This window comes from Ornithodoros turicata, chromosome 7 (genome assembly GCF_037126465.1).
Source record: "Ornithodoros turicata isolate Travis chromosome 7, ASM3712646v1, whole genome shotgun sequence".
NCBI classification, from domain to species: Eukaryota; Metazoa; Arthropoda; class Arachnida; order Ixodida; family Argasidae; genus Ornithodoros; species Ornithodoros turicata.
Genome location: NC_088207.1, coordinates 37,747,668 through 37,761,994, shown reverse-complemented (window position 1 = coordinate 37,761,994; position 14,327 = coordinate 37,747,668). Strand labels below are relative to the sequence as shown.

The following is a 14,327-nucleotide window of genomic DNA, read 5'->3' as shown; positions in this document are numbered from 1 at the left end:
CGGCCCGACCCGGGCCTTCATATTTTTATGCGGCCCGACCCGGCCTGGCCCGGTGACCCAGTGACTAGAGCCCGACCCGGCCCGGTGACCCGGCGAGTAGATCCCGGCATAGTATTTCCAGCCGCGACGTACGCGTTTCTGGCGATTATCAAACAAATTTATCAGTAAATTTATAAGGAGAGAAGACAAACATACAAGTGATGGCGGTTTAACACCATAACCGCACCAGACCAAATTAAATCCAGAACGTACGCGTGCACGGGCGTTATCGTTACCCTGTCAAGATTTTGCGGAGGTAGAGGATGCTGTCTACAAACTCCTTCTCCCAGTCCATACCCCTCTCACCAAGCTTTGCCAAGTGATTGTGAAATACGTGAGGAGTGACGAGCAATGTAAAGTGACTTTCAGAATGTTCTAGAGGGTCGAATCATATGCCTAATGCAGTATCCCTTGCTTGTCTTTGCAAAATATGCACAGGAATGACGCAAGCGCATGATGATATGAACTAATGCATCTCCATTGTGTGGAATTAGCTGCGTGGCCCGGCCGAGCCTGACTCTCGGAAACATACTTGTCGGCCCGGGCCCAGCCCGGCCCGCGGTGGTGGCGTATTTTAACGGCCTGGTCCCGGCCCGGCCCGGCCCGGAGCACACAGCCAATAACGAGCCCGGCTCGGCCCGCGGGAAAGTGCGTCCTGGGCCGACTTCTAAGGGAACTGTGCCGACATATGTCCGAGGAAAAACCCCAGACAGCACAGCCGGCACCGGGATTCGAACCCGGATACCTCCCAGTCTCGACGTGGCTTGAGCACGCTACCCATTGAGCTACGCGGGTTGGTCCCGCATCCAGGTCACGGGCAGGGGGTATCCAGACCAGTTGCTTGAGAGTTCTTTCTTGAAGCGCGAAGTGGACGAGGGAAGAGGGGGAAGCGTAATTACAACTGCGCCCGTGATCCGCCACTGATCCAGACTAGGGCATCAGACAGATGCTCATCAGAGCTTCACCAAGCCAATTGTGGCAGGCCAACACCATCTTCTAGTAACACCATATCACAGCAATGTACTGCAGTCCAGTCAGATAGCCCCCTTCGGTTGCACAAGGGTTGGTCAAGGTTGACCAAGACTTTTACATACAATGGAAAAGTTGTGAAGCACAGAACTGTCAGTTTCTCAAAGTCTTCACTGTGCACATCTGGACACAGTTGCCATCACTGTGGCACCACTTTGATGCCTTTTCCATAGAAAGATGTGGGCTGCTGTTGTAGCCACTGAAAGACATCTTTCTGGAGTGCTTCATCTATGTGGAACGTCTTTCATCCAAGGTGCCCGTTAGGGGGCCCAAACAATCCTTGATGAAAGCCATTCCATATTTCTTTAAAATCACGGGATAATCACGAGATGGTTACGGTTGTCTAACACACATTTCAGCGATGGCTGTTGTGGGTGAATGTTCAGATTTTTATTGCTGATGTATGCACAGCCACTTGACAGCAATGAGTACTGCCTTGTGATCTGCGATGTGAGTGGTGATGTGTGCGGTGATGTGGGTTCTTGACGAGGTCTCGGTTTTGGAAGACCTTTTTCTGGAAGGTCTGGTCCCTGGTTTGGAAGGTCATCAATGGAGGTCTTTCTTGAGGTTGTTACGACCCCTGTTCATGTAGACCAGTGACGAAGTTGATGGTCTTTGTGTCGATGCGTCCCAGACAGCGATGGCATTAGCGGATGGCGATGGCATGTGGACTGCTAAGGCGTAGGTGAGGTACGTTATAACTCGTAGCACTGTTGCGGTGGGGGGCAACGGAGGCAGCCACGCCGACGAGTCCGCTCTCAAATTGCACCGCGCACACCTCAGCCACTTCTCCACGGTCACCAAAGATGTCTGGAGGTAAAGTGTTGAACCTATCTCACATGTACATGGCCACTACGGCCGCACGGTTGCAAAGCATGCCAACCGCAAAGCAAAGTTTGTGCGTCAGCAGGACCCGGTACCTCCGTGGAACCTGAGGTAAATGAGGAGTTTTATGAGTGGCAAAGCGCCGAGCTTTTCTCAGCGGCAAGCGTCCCATGCGAACGTTTCTATACTCTCTCAAGGAAAGAAACTCTACGTGACTCGATAAACACTTTTATTAAAAGTGAAAAAGTCTCAAACCAGGGTGCCTTTGCGTGATAACATATTATAACGAACAAGATACTGCAGCAATATAAGCACTCACTGAGCCATTTGTTGTTGCACTCACAAAGCCTGCGATAGCTCATACACTCTGCTCATCACCGCTCGACCATCGTTACGGCCGACCGCTGGAGAAACGCATCGTGCGGTTATGCATGCGTTATAGCGCACACCATGCAAAGGGATGGTCAATCCGTGACTACGGGAGCAACATAGTATAGGCACATCATCCCTTCCTTTGCCGAGCTTAGTGACGTCATACACTGAGGAACTCCAAGACAAGGCCGAGGGACGTAAATCACTTAGTGTTGCCCATTAATTCCCTTTACCTATCTTCGTACATTTCTTTACGCTTCGTCTTCATAGTAACGATGTTCATTCATTATGTTCGTTTTGCTGGTTCGATCCTGCAATTAAGTCTGCGTAACCCAGCTCTATCAGAAAGTGATCGCTTCACGATGCATCGAAGAGGGTAGGAGATCAATAGGTGGGCGGAAGAATAGGCCTCATCGGCATCGGCCACACTATAGGTCAGAATCAGCAAGTAACGTCCCCACCACATTTATCCGAAGTCCTTGCGCCCCGGAGTGGGTGCTGAGGTTGTAACCTCCCTAGTAGCACAAAAGGTCCCAAAACTTTTTATTTCGTCAAATTGGGACAGAAGTCGATCAAGACATCAATGCGAAGTCTAGCAGGCGTAATAGACGATTTCAGAAATTGCATGAATGGCCCACCAGAGAGCGCCGTGTTGCGAAAGCCCCGCTGCACCTTGGGATTTAGTTTTCATGAGTCAGAGAGAAGAAGAACGCAAACGGTTTCTGTTTTCTCTCTCATTCACCTCCCGCACCTTCGAGCAGCAGGCAGACGAGCACGAATGTAAACCATTTCCCACGACGCATTGCGTGATGCGCGTGACTTGGGCGACGGAGGGCCCCCGTGCAGAGCACAAGGGCAATATCTGAAATCGCCTATTTATAGGTGAACAAACTGTGACAAACACTGTGAACGTTCCATAAGCTACAGGATGGCATACGCATTCAACTTGAGAACCTTACCAGCATGTACAGATACAGATACACTGTACAATATAGTGAGGTTCGTCATAGGCAAGTCTATTTCTCCACCTCTTCTGTATACGCTAAGACAGTATGTCTCTGCGCATGAGAGAAAGAAAAGGCTGAAGAAAGCATGGGACAACGCATCTGTCCACTCAGAAAGCAGCATAAGGGGGTGTTCGCAGACGGCCCACAACAGTATGGTGGCCCACAGCACGTGGTCCTCATGTGCAGCTGTTGTTGTGGGCCCTTATTTGGGAATGATTCAGTGAGAACGTTCTAAGTGCACGAGGGGAAAAGCTGAGGGACTGCGCGAAAGGCTGACCTACTTTCATAGCATATAAGAACAAAGAAATGTTATGTGTCTGAGTTTAACGTTTAGTGCGAGGCTGCCCGAGTCGTTTTAAACAGTACAATACCATGTGTAACTTAGGCGCCGTTGTCTGTGGAGACTGCAATCTATCACATTTTATTAATGTTCGGTACCGTGGAAGGACTTCTGGCATACTAGCTCTGTGGAGACCATCACTAGTTAAACCACATACTTGTGATGTGTGCATGCTCCTGGTGCAACACATCAGGAGCAATCTGGAGAGGGTTCCACGTAGCACTAACATTGTTCACTCTAGTCTTCCAAGGTGGAAATCGGGGCTGGCCATGAAATGACTCACTCCTACGGCTGAGGTCATCCTCTGCCATTACTGTCAGGGCTGGTTTAGTTTTAGGAGACGGATCAACTTCGTCACTGTTACCCGCATCCTTGGAGGACTCTGCCGTGACTTGTGCATTTGCTGTTGATTTACCCAATACGCTGATATTCTGAAACAGTAACTCTGAAGCTGTTAATTCAAATATACCCTTATAGGCACAGTGAAAGTAACTTCAACGAGACTAAGTGTGACTATCAAAATATTAGATTGGATTGGACTGAAGCAGACAAATATATTCCTTTTCCCTTGACAGTCCTACACCCAATGTCTCAACCGTAAATACAGCCGCCACATAATAAGTGAAGCTGTCAGTTGGTTTGGGACACTTACCCACACTCAATTCGGTGCCATAATGGCACTCTGCCATGTTATAACATAACAGCCCCCCCGAACCCCCATAATATTGAAACAATCAGCGCAGTAACAATGCCATACAATTTGCTGTCGTAGCCTTATTCAGTCATCAAAAAATGCATGTATTCATGAATGTCTAAGTGATATGAAGACCCGAGAAAGCTCATACACGAAGACAATGCGACATGCTTACCTCAACATGAGTAACGGCACATTGCAAAGCATGCTTCTCTGCCTCTAGGTCCATCTGCTTCACAGTGTCTGCAACCGATCTCATGAGGTGCGTCAGCACACACCTATCGGCCAAAGAGAGCTCTGCAGGAACCTGACCTTGCATTACATCTGCCAAGTAGTGGTAGAGCTCCCCAAAGTTTGGCTCCAGGTCATGGGCTGGTTGTGGAAAATCCTTCTCCGCACATGTAGCTACTACCTGTAATGCAGAGTGTTGCATTCATTAGCATCTTTTACACAAAGGAGGAGTCGCACATGCATCTCTTACTACACTCAGTTGGAAGGAATTTGCACTTCGACAAAGAGTAATCTACCGATTTCTCAAGGAATAGAGGATTTTAGAAAGATGCATGCGCCACTAAGCGTGTGGCGCAAAGCAGCATGGGAAATTTGAGCGACACTGCTCCGTCGTCTGCTTCGGTTGTGGTTCACACCGGCTGATGGTGCTGCTGCGCACCCCGGGAATGTTGTTGTTCTTCATCTACCTACGTCTCTGGTCGTCTCGTAATACTCTAAGGCGCTAGAAGTTCCCATGAGCCCTTGCGTAGCACAGGTGGCGCTTGCTTTTGTAAAAAGGTCTACTCTGTATAGGTGAGATTGCAGGTCAAGAAGCATACTGGGCGTGAGCTGTACCACTGGAGAGAGGGGTGCTGCCGTCGTTTCCGCAGAGAAAGTAGGATCATGTGACTCCTGCCTGCTTCGGCATATGCTAGCTGGATGCACAGCTCGCGCATTTAGCCTTGTTCTTTCTTATTCTGCTTGTTGCCTGGTGTTGCATATTTTAAAATTTTCTTGCCCTAATAAGCAGCTTTTACTACTCAACGAGCCTGCCTCATGACTGGTTCATCCATGCAGCTTGAGCTGTGAATAGGTTCGTGAGATGGCAAAGACAATAGTGAAAGGATGAAGAATGAAAAGACTGAAAGAAAGCTAAGAAACAATTTACGTGCTAATAGTAGGCATGCCCATGAGACTCTTAGTAATGATCGATTAATAATGATCACTTGTCGGTTAATTTAAACCTGCGGTGCGGTTGTGGGAGACTGCTTCTGTTTTCCTTCTTGCGATATCTGTACTTCGTCTAATTCGAATGGCTGCACAATGTGTAGGTCAGTGTTCACTCCTGTACTGCTTTTGCGGAACAAATATTCTGTGGCAAGCACACGATGAGCTTGCTCTGATGTTCAACATGTATTTTTATTAGGTTATGTCTAAGTGCAACCAAGAAAAATGCATTTTCAACCATCAACCCTGAAATTTAGTATACTGTGTTGCACTTAACATTTTAAAAATCTATATATGCAAAATAAAACGGCGTATCCAGGAGTTGAGCGACAAATAATTGACCGGTAATTAACTATAAACAGCAAGCGTTATGGTTCTGTGACAATGCAGACAAAATTCACAATTAACTGACACACATTAAATCACAACAGTGCATACCTTTTTGAGCTGACTAGTTTGCTACTTAAGCTAAAACTTTTTATTTTCTAGTATGCAGAGAGATTCTCAACATGCACTGTGATTTTTAGAAGCTAACAACCACAAAGCACACAGTAAATTGTGGTCATGTCACTATAAATGCGAGACATACGTTGTTGACAAGGATTTCACCAGGAACTACAGTTTGCGTTCATGGAAGATACAGAATTCTGAAATCTCCATTGCGCCATATGATGCGAATGACGGCGTTGGACTACGTGGTCTTTTAAAATCCGAAGCTTGTATGTAGTCTCAGAAAACTTAATTTGGTATCAAACGAGCTGATATATCGCACGAGAAATTACAAAATCTAAGGGCTCGTATACGAAGCTAGAAGTGAAGGTCAGCGAAAGAAAACTGCAGGAGATACGCTGCCAAAGCAGCAATCAAGCATGTGATCCTGCTCTCCACTTCAGGGACGCACTTCCGACAGGGGAGGCACGAAATGTCCGCACACCCAATACGTAAGTATCCACCCAAGAAAAAAATGCTGGCTCCTAAGGCTTGCTCCCAAGCCTGACAGTACTCTGCTAGACGTAACCTCGGCCACGGTTACCACTGTCCCATGTCATAGAGCACTCCCACGCATGAAGGTTGAACGCTCCAAAAAACTCCTACACAGCGTCGTCTGGAACCTTTTTATGCATCTCAGACCTCAAATACAAGCTCAAGCCTTGTGCACACCTACTGATCCCCAAACAGCTGCTTCTCAAATCATTCATTCTCCGTACGATCACATATATGCCACAAAGCCACGACCTTCCCTGGGATAAATATTTGCACAAGAAGTATGAGTGTAAGGCGCAATCCTGGTCTGCAAGAGAGCTTTCAACAGCACAAGTCGGAAAAGCTGTTTCCACCAGCTGCCAGTCTGCGACGTCACGTCTTCTGCCCAACAGTGGGACACGCACATTCTTTTTGCGGCCGTATTTGCCCACAGCCGCCAAGGGTACAACGGCGGCAGGTACAAATGCGAATGGGTAGTTACGATGCACAGATTGGTCGACCGGTTGCCTTCCTCCCTCACCATCATGGGCGTACCGAGAGGGGGCAAGGGGGGTCGCACCCCCTCCCTCAGCTCAGCCGACAATTTGCAAACCACACAACAATGTTTTTGGAGTGTTTCATTTCATTTTTTTTCAGCTACCAAAGCAGTAGCGAATGTATTTTACAATGCAATGGGGTAAATCCAATGTGCACGATTTTTTATTTCACATTCGGTGAAACACCCTGTATGTTTGAGGTACCTTTCGTGCTTCTAAAACGAAATGAATGCTCAGCTGGTTAAACTCTTGGGTGGCAACATGTTCAGACTGCCACGACACATGCTGTTGATGGTTGTATACAGACTTGTGCCCGTTACTCGAAAAAAGTAATTGATTACCATTACTGTTACTTATGCGCAAAAAGTAATTGATTACCATTACCAATTACTCGACTCCAAATGTAATTGAGTAACGAGTAAAAAAGTAACGCGTTACTCCGGTCGTTACTCTGCATTCACACAAATTATACCTGTCTTTGTGTGCCCCAGAAAAAAAGAAAGGACAGAAAGAAAGGTTCAATAGCGGAACAACTGAAATAACACGAAAAACATAAACACTTAGGACAGGTAGATCTGTACGTCTACTGTATTTATCGTCCGGGAAGATGTTGACCCGATTGTGGAAGAACATTGCCTGGAACCTCCCCATGACTCACTAAACCTCTGAACCTTCAGGTACCACCATACTGGTGTAGGAAAAGATTAGGGAGAGAGACCCTGAAATTCCAGAACGTTAGTACAATGACCTGTACTTGCTATAGTAGAATGATCCAATAAAGGCTGACGGCACGAGGTGCTTGACTTGGGGCAGAACATCTGAAAAATAAGTTAATCTCTGCCGGAAAAGTAATCAGTTACTGAGTAATCGATTACTCCAAAAAGTAACTGATTACTCGAAAAATTACTCAAAAAAGTAATTGATTACAAGTAATGCAATTACTAGTAACGCGTTACGCATAAGTCTGGTTGTGTATGACCCTAATTTATCTTGCGATGCAAGACTTAAAAAATAGGGCAAAGAAAATCTCCCTTTTTTCATACCCTTTCTTTCGTACCCTTCATACCTTTCATACACTTTCATAGGGGAGGTCACAGTACCTCAGTGAAGATCTGGGCTCTGTCAGTGGTTCTCCATTTTGGATTCTTTGCCCTGTGCATGTACATTTGCCAGTTGTGCAGGTATGTGTAAACGGGGTCAGACTTCACGGGGTAGGCGGTACGTCGCAGCTGACTTCGTCGTACATCCAAGAAGCCCCTAGAAGGAACGCACCACAGACAAAACGGATGTGAAATATTTCCAAAGTAGGGATACACTAGCTTTGCATTACAGCGACAAGTTGTTTGTATGTGTGCCATGGCAAAGTGCAACACCAATGACAGATGGTTATCGCACACGCACACCACTATTAGCAGCTTTTTATCAAACTATAGCATGCGTATCTTTAACAAAAAATGCGTACAAGCATCTAATCTCCAATACAACGAATAGGAGATGCTGAGTAAAGCTAGATTCCTAATTCATTGCATTCCACCTGGACACGTGGTGAAGGAAAAGTAAGGAAGGTGATGCCCCGGAGGAACTAACAGGCATTTGGGTACCGGCATTTCTGGCATCTAGCACCATATGCAAAAGTATAATTCGGAGTTTTTTGGAACATGCTGAATTTCCAAGACAATAGACTTATAAACATATGTTCAACGTGCAGCCAAAGAGCGTATGCTATTTTTCTTCATTTAATACTTTACTGGCTTCGCATTGGGCTTTCAGAGGTGAGTCACTCACCCTGACGGGAGGACATCACGTTCCACGTGACCTTCTGACGCCACTCGCTCAAACGTCGCCCACCTACGCATTGCTGATGAAGGCCCAATAAGGCCGAAACAGCTGTCCAGTGCTGGTGTGGCGACGTTTGGGACTTATAAACATATGTTCAACGTGCAGCCAAAGAGCGTATGCTATTTTTCTTCATTTAATACTTTACTGGCTTCGCATTGGGCTTTCAGAGGTGAGTCACTCACCCTGACGGGAGGACATCACGTTCCACGTGACCTTCTGACGCCACTCGCTCAAACGTCGCCCACCTACGCATTGCTGATGAAGGCCCAATAAGGCCGAAACAGCTGTCCAATGCTGGTGTGGCGACGTTTGGGACTTATAAACATATGTTCAACGTGCAGCCAAAGAGCGTATGCTATTTTTCTTCATTTAATACTTTACTGGCTTCGCATTGGGCTTTCAGAGGTGAGTCACTCACCCTGACGGGAGGACATCACGTTCCACGTGACCTTCTGACGCCACTCGCTCAAACGTCGCCCACCTACGCATTGCTGATGAAGGCCCAATAAGGCCGAAACAGCTGTCCAATGCTGGTGTGGCGACGTTTGGGACTTATAAACATATGTTCAACGTGCAGCCAAAGAGCGTATGCTATTTTTCTTCATTTAATATTAGGCAGGTGGTTTTTGGCATGTTTCGGCAAATGCCAAAAACACGGAACTCTACTTATAACTAGAGCCTGAAGTTTTAGGGTTTAGCACAAAATAAACACTGCCCATGCATAGCCTATGCTGTATCTGTACCAGGGTTGCGGAGTTGCAACTCCGGAGTTGGAATGATTTCGGAATCATTCCAGATTCAGCAGAGTCCGGAATGGAATTGGAATGGCGGAAACTGTCCTAGGAATGGGAATGGAATGGTCTGGGTATCCCGGTGGCAGTTTTGGTTTCAACGTGCTGGTTTCTGCCCTCGCACCCTTTGCACTGCACCTGCGCACAGTCAAGAGTGAAATAACTTTGTCTTTGTGCTTTTTCAATGCTTGGTAATGTTAACCTCCTCTAGCACTGCTGGACTTGCCAGTATGGTTACCGGTCCTTTTCTTTTATTGAGGGAATTAACGGAATGGAATTGGGTTGCCAAGCTATTCCAGGAGTGGGAAGTGACCGTACCTTTTCATTCCGAGGAATTGAAAGGAATGGAATTATCGCAAATCTCCATTCCTTGGAATGGAATAGGAATGGAATGGAATGGGAGACCCCATTCCGCAACCCTGATCTGTACGTTAGGATATCCTCGGGAATAGCTTGGGGAAGCTTACTAAAAGCTTCAAGCTGGTACGTAAAGAATCCGTACAAAGCTTCTAGATATCGTACGGATGGCTCCCACTGTGGCATTGCTCAGGATGGCTGCCAGAGGTGCTCAGTTGATTGAGAGTTCACTCTGATAAGTATTTCATCTACCTTCCCAAATTTAAATGTCTACTAATGTGAACAACGTAATCCAATGTCTTTACACCGTTGTATCGTGTAGTTCTCATGATTATACCGTGTACAGATACCTACTTGACTGCCACAGCATCCCTTGTGCCCACTTCTGCCGCAAGCCTTTCTAAGTCAGCTGTTCCATGTTTTTTTAAAGCTGTCAAAAGCCTTTCTTTCTCACTGCAAGGTAGAAAATTATTTTGATGTAGGATACACTAGCATACTAGTGATTGCAAAATCAATGCAGTACAACAGCTTCTTAAAGGGAGACTCCGCAACAACCCGGGAAAAAGAAAAAAAAGAATTAAATCAGGCGAACATTGTACCAAACACAATATCTATCCCTAATACCTAATGCGGCCTTCGTGTTCATTTTGCAGAAGTAATTTGTTTCTGAAGACAACAGCAAACCAAAACCGATATGCAAAGTGGGGAAACTGGCATGCCCTAGAGTGGAGATTCATCAGGAGGCGGACAGCGTGATGTTAGCCTGCAGTCTCCTTGGAGTCCGGCATTGTCGCTTGCATTCGTAGCAAAACCAAAGGGATGCTACAAATAATCTCCATTTTTGTCACGTGGCAAGATCTGTTACTCAACCTCCTATGCAACGTATTGACCCAACCATTACGGTGTCAATTTCAACAGGGCAGAACCGAATACGCTACAGCTAGGAAAAGCTGCCTGGTCATACAAAGTCCAACAGTGCTTTCAGAAACCTTTTGCTTCAGATAGGTGGCACGCCTGCTTCGTAATAAATTCACTGGAATAAGATCTGAAAACTGTTGGAGGGATACACATTTTTAACAATCGAACGGTTATGGGTATACAACAGCCATGATTTTGTGGAGGAGACCCACGCTGAGTGCAGGCACTTAAATGCAAAGATGTTCCAAAAGCCAGGATTGGTCACGATAAAAAAATATAGCGCACCGGCTTTAGACAACAGAATAACAGGTGTGTCTTAGACGTTTCGTCCTCCATGCGGAAGACATCAGTAAGGAACAGAACAAGGAAGGAACAGAACAAGGAAGGAACAACAAACAAGGGCTATTTAAGTAGGTACGTGTAGCTCCGGACGGGGGTCGCGGTTGGTGTTGCAGACGGATGAGACACTGCGTATGTACCAGGATTCCAAGTACTTACGCGGACCCCACCGTTGATCCTTCGCTGTGACCCTGTCGAAAGGTCAACGGTGGGGCCCGCGTAAGTCACCTTATATGTCTCCAACACTGTGTTCCATACTACCACCATCCAATATCTAAACAATTTTAGAATTGCCTCAAAAGAAACCACAGTTTGCCACTACATCTCCTGCTATTCCAACGAAAACAACAGCAGCCGTACTCAATTGCCCATACCAGGGTACCGTCTGCAACAGCAGGCTGCCTTACAACAATGTCCTTTGGACGCATGATTAACGTTTTTCGGTGCTTTAGCCTCACAGCACCACTAACAGCTGACAGCCCAACTATAGCCTCTGCGGTCTGACCGGTCTGGCAGCCAGGCCAGGCCGCCAGGCAGCCACAACGACCGCAGCGACACCGACACCCCAAGTGGCCGCACGTGACCCACGTGTTCCCACTCCAACGATCCATTCCATATTCCTGCCGATTCCTGCATATTTCACAGGATAGGATTTAGAAGGAAACGTCCGAAGCTGGGATGTAGGGGAGCGCGCCATATTGAATCATCCACCGCGGCGCTCTACTCCGACCACTCCGACGAACTTACCGAATGTTCCTGGTTTTCGGATTTATCCGAAAAAAATCCGAAAATCGTACGCGGGAAAATCGACGACTTCAGAAAATCCCAGAGAGCTTTGCGCTGCTTTGAACTATGGGAACTTGCTTATTAGAAAGGAGGAGAAGGTTTCCAAATTGTTTTGATCTCTCCTTCCCATTGTCTACCAGGTGTCGAGATCAGCGAAAACGAAATGCGATAAGGACTGTTCTCCCTTGCTCATGACAGTGATCTCTCACGATACAACGCGTGGGCAAGGAACACTAGGATTTCCTGAAATCGTCTATTCTGATTTATCCGAAAAACTACGCATTTGTGGGTTTCAGTAGAGAACTGAACAAGAAAAGCCATGCCTTGACGCAGTGGCGTCACTAGGGGGCTGCGGTCCGCACCGGGTGCAGTGACGGAAGGGGTGACGCGCCGCACCAATACTGCCGCTTCCTCCCGTTCTCTGTAGCACGATGACGCCAAAAACACCATGAGGGGCCTTCTGCAAGGCACTTTTTTTTTTTTTATTCTGAGTGTGGTGCAATACAAGGTCTGTCCCAGTGAAAAGGTGACTGGCGCGCTCGCGAGCGTGCTTGTCGCGCTATTTTTTGTCGAGCACATGGATTACGTAGCGCAGTCCCTCAGCTATTGGCCGAAGCGAATTTCAGATGCATAATGTAAAACCCCGAGACTAGGGAACACGAAAGGACAGACACAAACACGAAGTCAAACACACTGTCCTTTCGTGTTCCCTAGTCTCGGGGTTTTACATTATGCATCATCTTCACCAGCTCGCTTGCTTCCTAGCCATTTTTTCATTGAATTTCAGATGGTTGACACATTTTAACCGCCGGATTTGAATTTGAATTGTGTTGGCATGCAGTCGCTGTGTATATTTTTTAACGATGGAGCAGCGTGCCAATGTGAAATTTTCTGTCAACTTGGGAAAGTCTGCAACAGAAACCTTTGAGATGATCCAAACTGCGTATGGAACTGAGGCAATGAGTCGTAAAAGTATCTTCAGGTGGATTTCGAGGTTTCGTGACGGCAGGGATGCCCTGGAAGATGATCCACGGCCGGTAGCCCCGAAGACATCCCGAAATGAAGAAAACTTGCAAAGAGTTGCGGAAGTGCTTGCTTCAGACCGATGCATCTTTGTACAACTCATCTGAGGAGCTCACCGGCCTTCCCAAAACAAGCGTGCATCGCATTTTGACGGAAGACCTGCAAAAACGAAAGCTTTGCGCGCGATTTGTGCCTCATGTCCTGACAAGCGGTCAGAAGCGCGCCGGACTGGAGCACTGCAGAGACATGCAGGTAACCGCAGCAGAGGATTCTGAATTCCTCCCAAGCATCATAACGGGCGATGAAACGTGGTGCTTCCAGTACGAACCGTCGACCAAACGGCAGTGCGCCGAGTGGAGGTCGGCAGATGACGAGAAGCTCAGAAAGCCAAGAATGCAGAAGAGTCGAGTCAAAAAACTCATGACCGTTTTCTTTGATTCAAAGGGAATAATTCATATTGAATATATTATACAGGGTCGGACAGTAAACACGAAATACTACGTCGGTGTTCCTCGATCATCCACCTACTCCCCAGACCTGGCTCCAGCTGACTTCTGGCTGTTCCCAAAATTGAAGTTGGCCATGAAGGGGACACGGCATGACTCCATAGAGGACATTCAAGGCGTTGCGACGAAGTTTCTCAGAGCCATACCGAAGGAAGACTTCAGGCACTGCTTCGAGCGGTTTTACGGGCAGTTCCAGCGGTGCATTGAGTCGGCGGGGGACTACTTTGAATGACCCATAATAAAAATTACACATTATTGATGCCTTCCATTTTATTTGACAGCAGTCACCTTTTCATTGGGACACACCTCGTATGTTTATCATGAATCGCCTGGTACGGAAAGGTACGTTAATGAGGCACGGGGTGGGGTGGGGTGTGACGCAAAGAGCTCCCGCACCGGGTGACGCGTACCCTAGCGACGCCACTGCCAGTGGCGTAGCCAGACCTCCAAGGTAGGGGGGGCTCGATACGAAAACTCGCCCCTCTGCCCCCCCCCCCCCCACCCGGCTGATCATGTGTGCGGCAACGCACACATACTTGTGCACACTGCGGAGTGCGAAATGAAAAAAAAAAAAGAGTTGATTCGACGTTCACAATACGATTACATGTATAGGCTGTCATGACCAATGAGGTGATGTCATGAGATTCGAAGTATTTTGAAAAGCTCATACATTGAAAACCATTCAAGTGTGCTGCTTAGATAGACGCCTTGATCTGCAAGAACT

The 14,327-nt window shown here is 47.1% G+C and overlaps 2 protein-coding genes across 3 annotated transcripts; one reads left to right on the top strand and one right to left on the bottom strand.

Moving 5' to 3' along the window:
- Positions 1-2,105: 2,105 nt before the first annotated feature.
- Positions 2,106-11,939, bottom strand: LOC135401003 (uncharacterized). 2 transcript variants are annotated; one of them, XM_064633092.1, is made up of 6 exons: positions 11,649-11,939; positions 10,386-10,484; positions 8,145-8,301; positions 4,619-4,718; positions 4,482-4,549; positions 2,106-4,043 (listed from the first exon to the last, which is right to left on the bottom strand). In XM_064633092.1, exons 1-6 carry the CDS (start codon positions 11,897-11,899, stop codon positions 3,753-3,755), a joined length of 966 nt encoding a protein of 321 aa, XP_064489162.1. In that variant the 5' UTR covers positions 11,900-11,939; the 3' UTR covers positions 2,106-3,752. The 2 variants fall into 2 exon arrangements, with proteins under 2 accessions (XP_064489162.1, XP_064489161.1); XM_064633091.1 differs by having other exon boundaries at positions 4,482-4,718; positions 11,649-11,932.
- Positions 11,940-13,133: 1,194 nt separating this feature from the next.
- Positions 13,134-13,835, top strand: LOC135400592 (uncharacterized). The gene has a single exon (XM_064632428.1). It carries the CDS (start codon positions 13,134-13,136, stop codon positions 13,833-13,835), a length of 702 nt encoding a protein of 233 aa, XP_064488498.1.
- Positions 13,836-14,327: the final 492 nt, after the last annotated feature.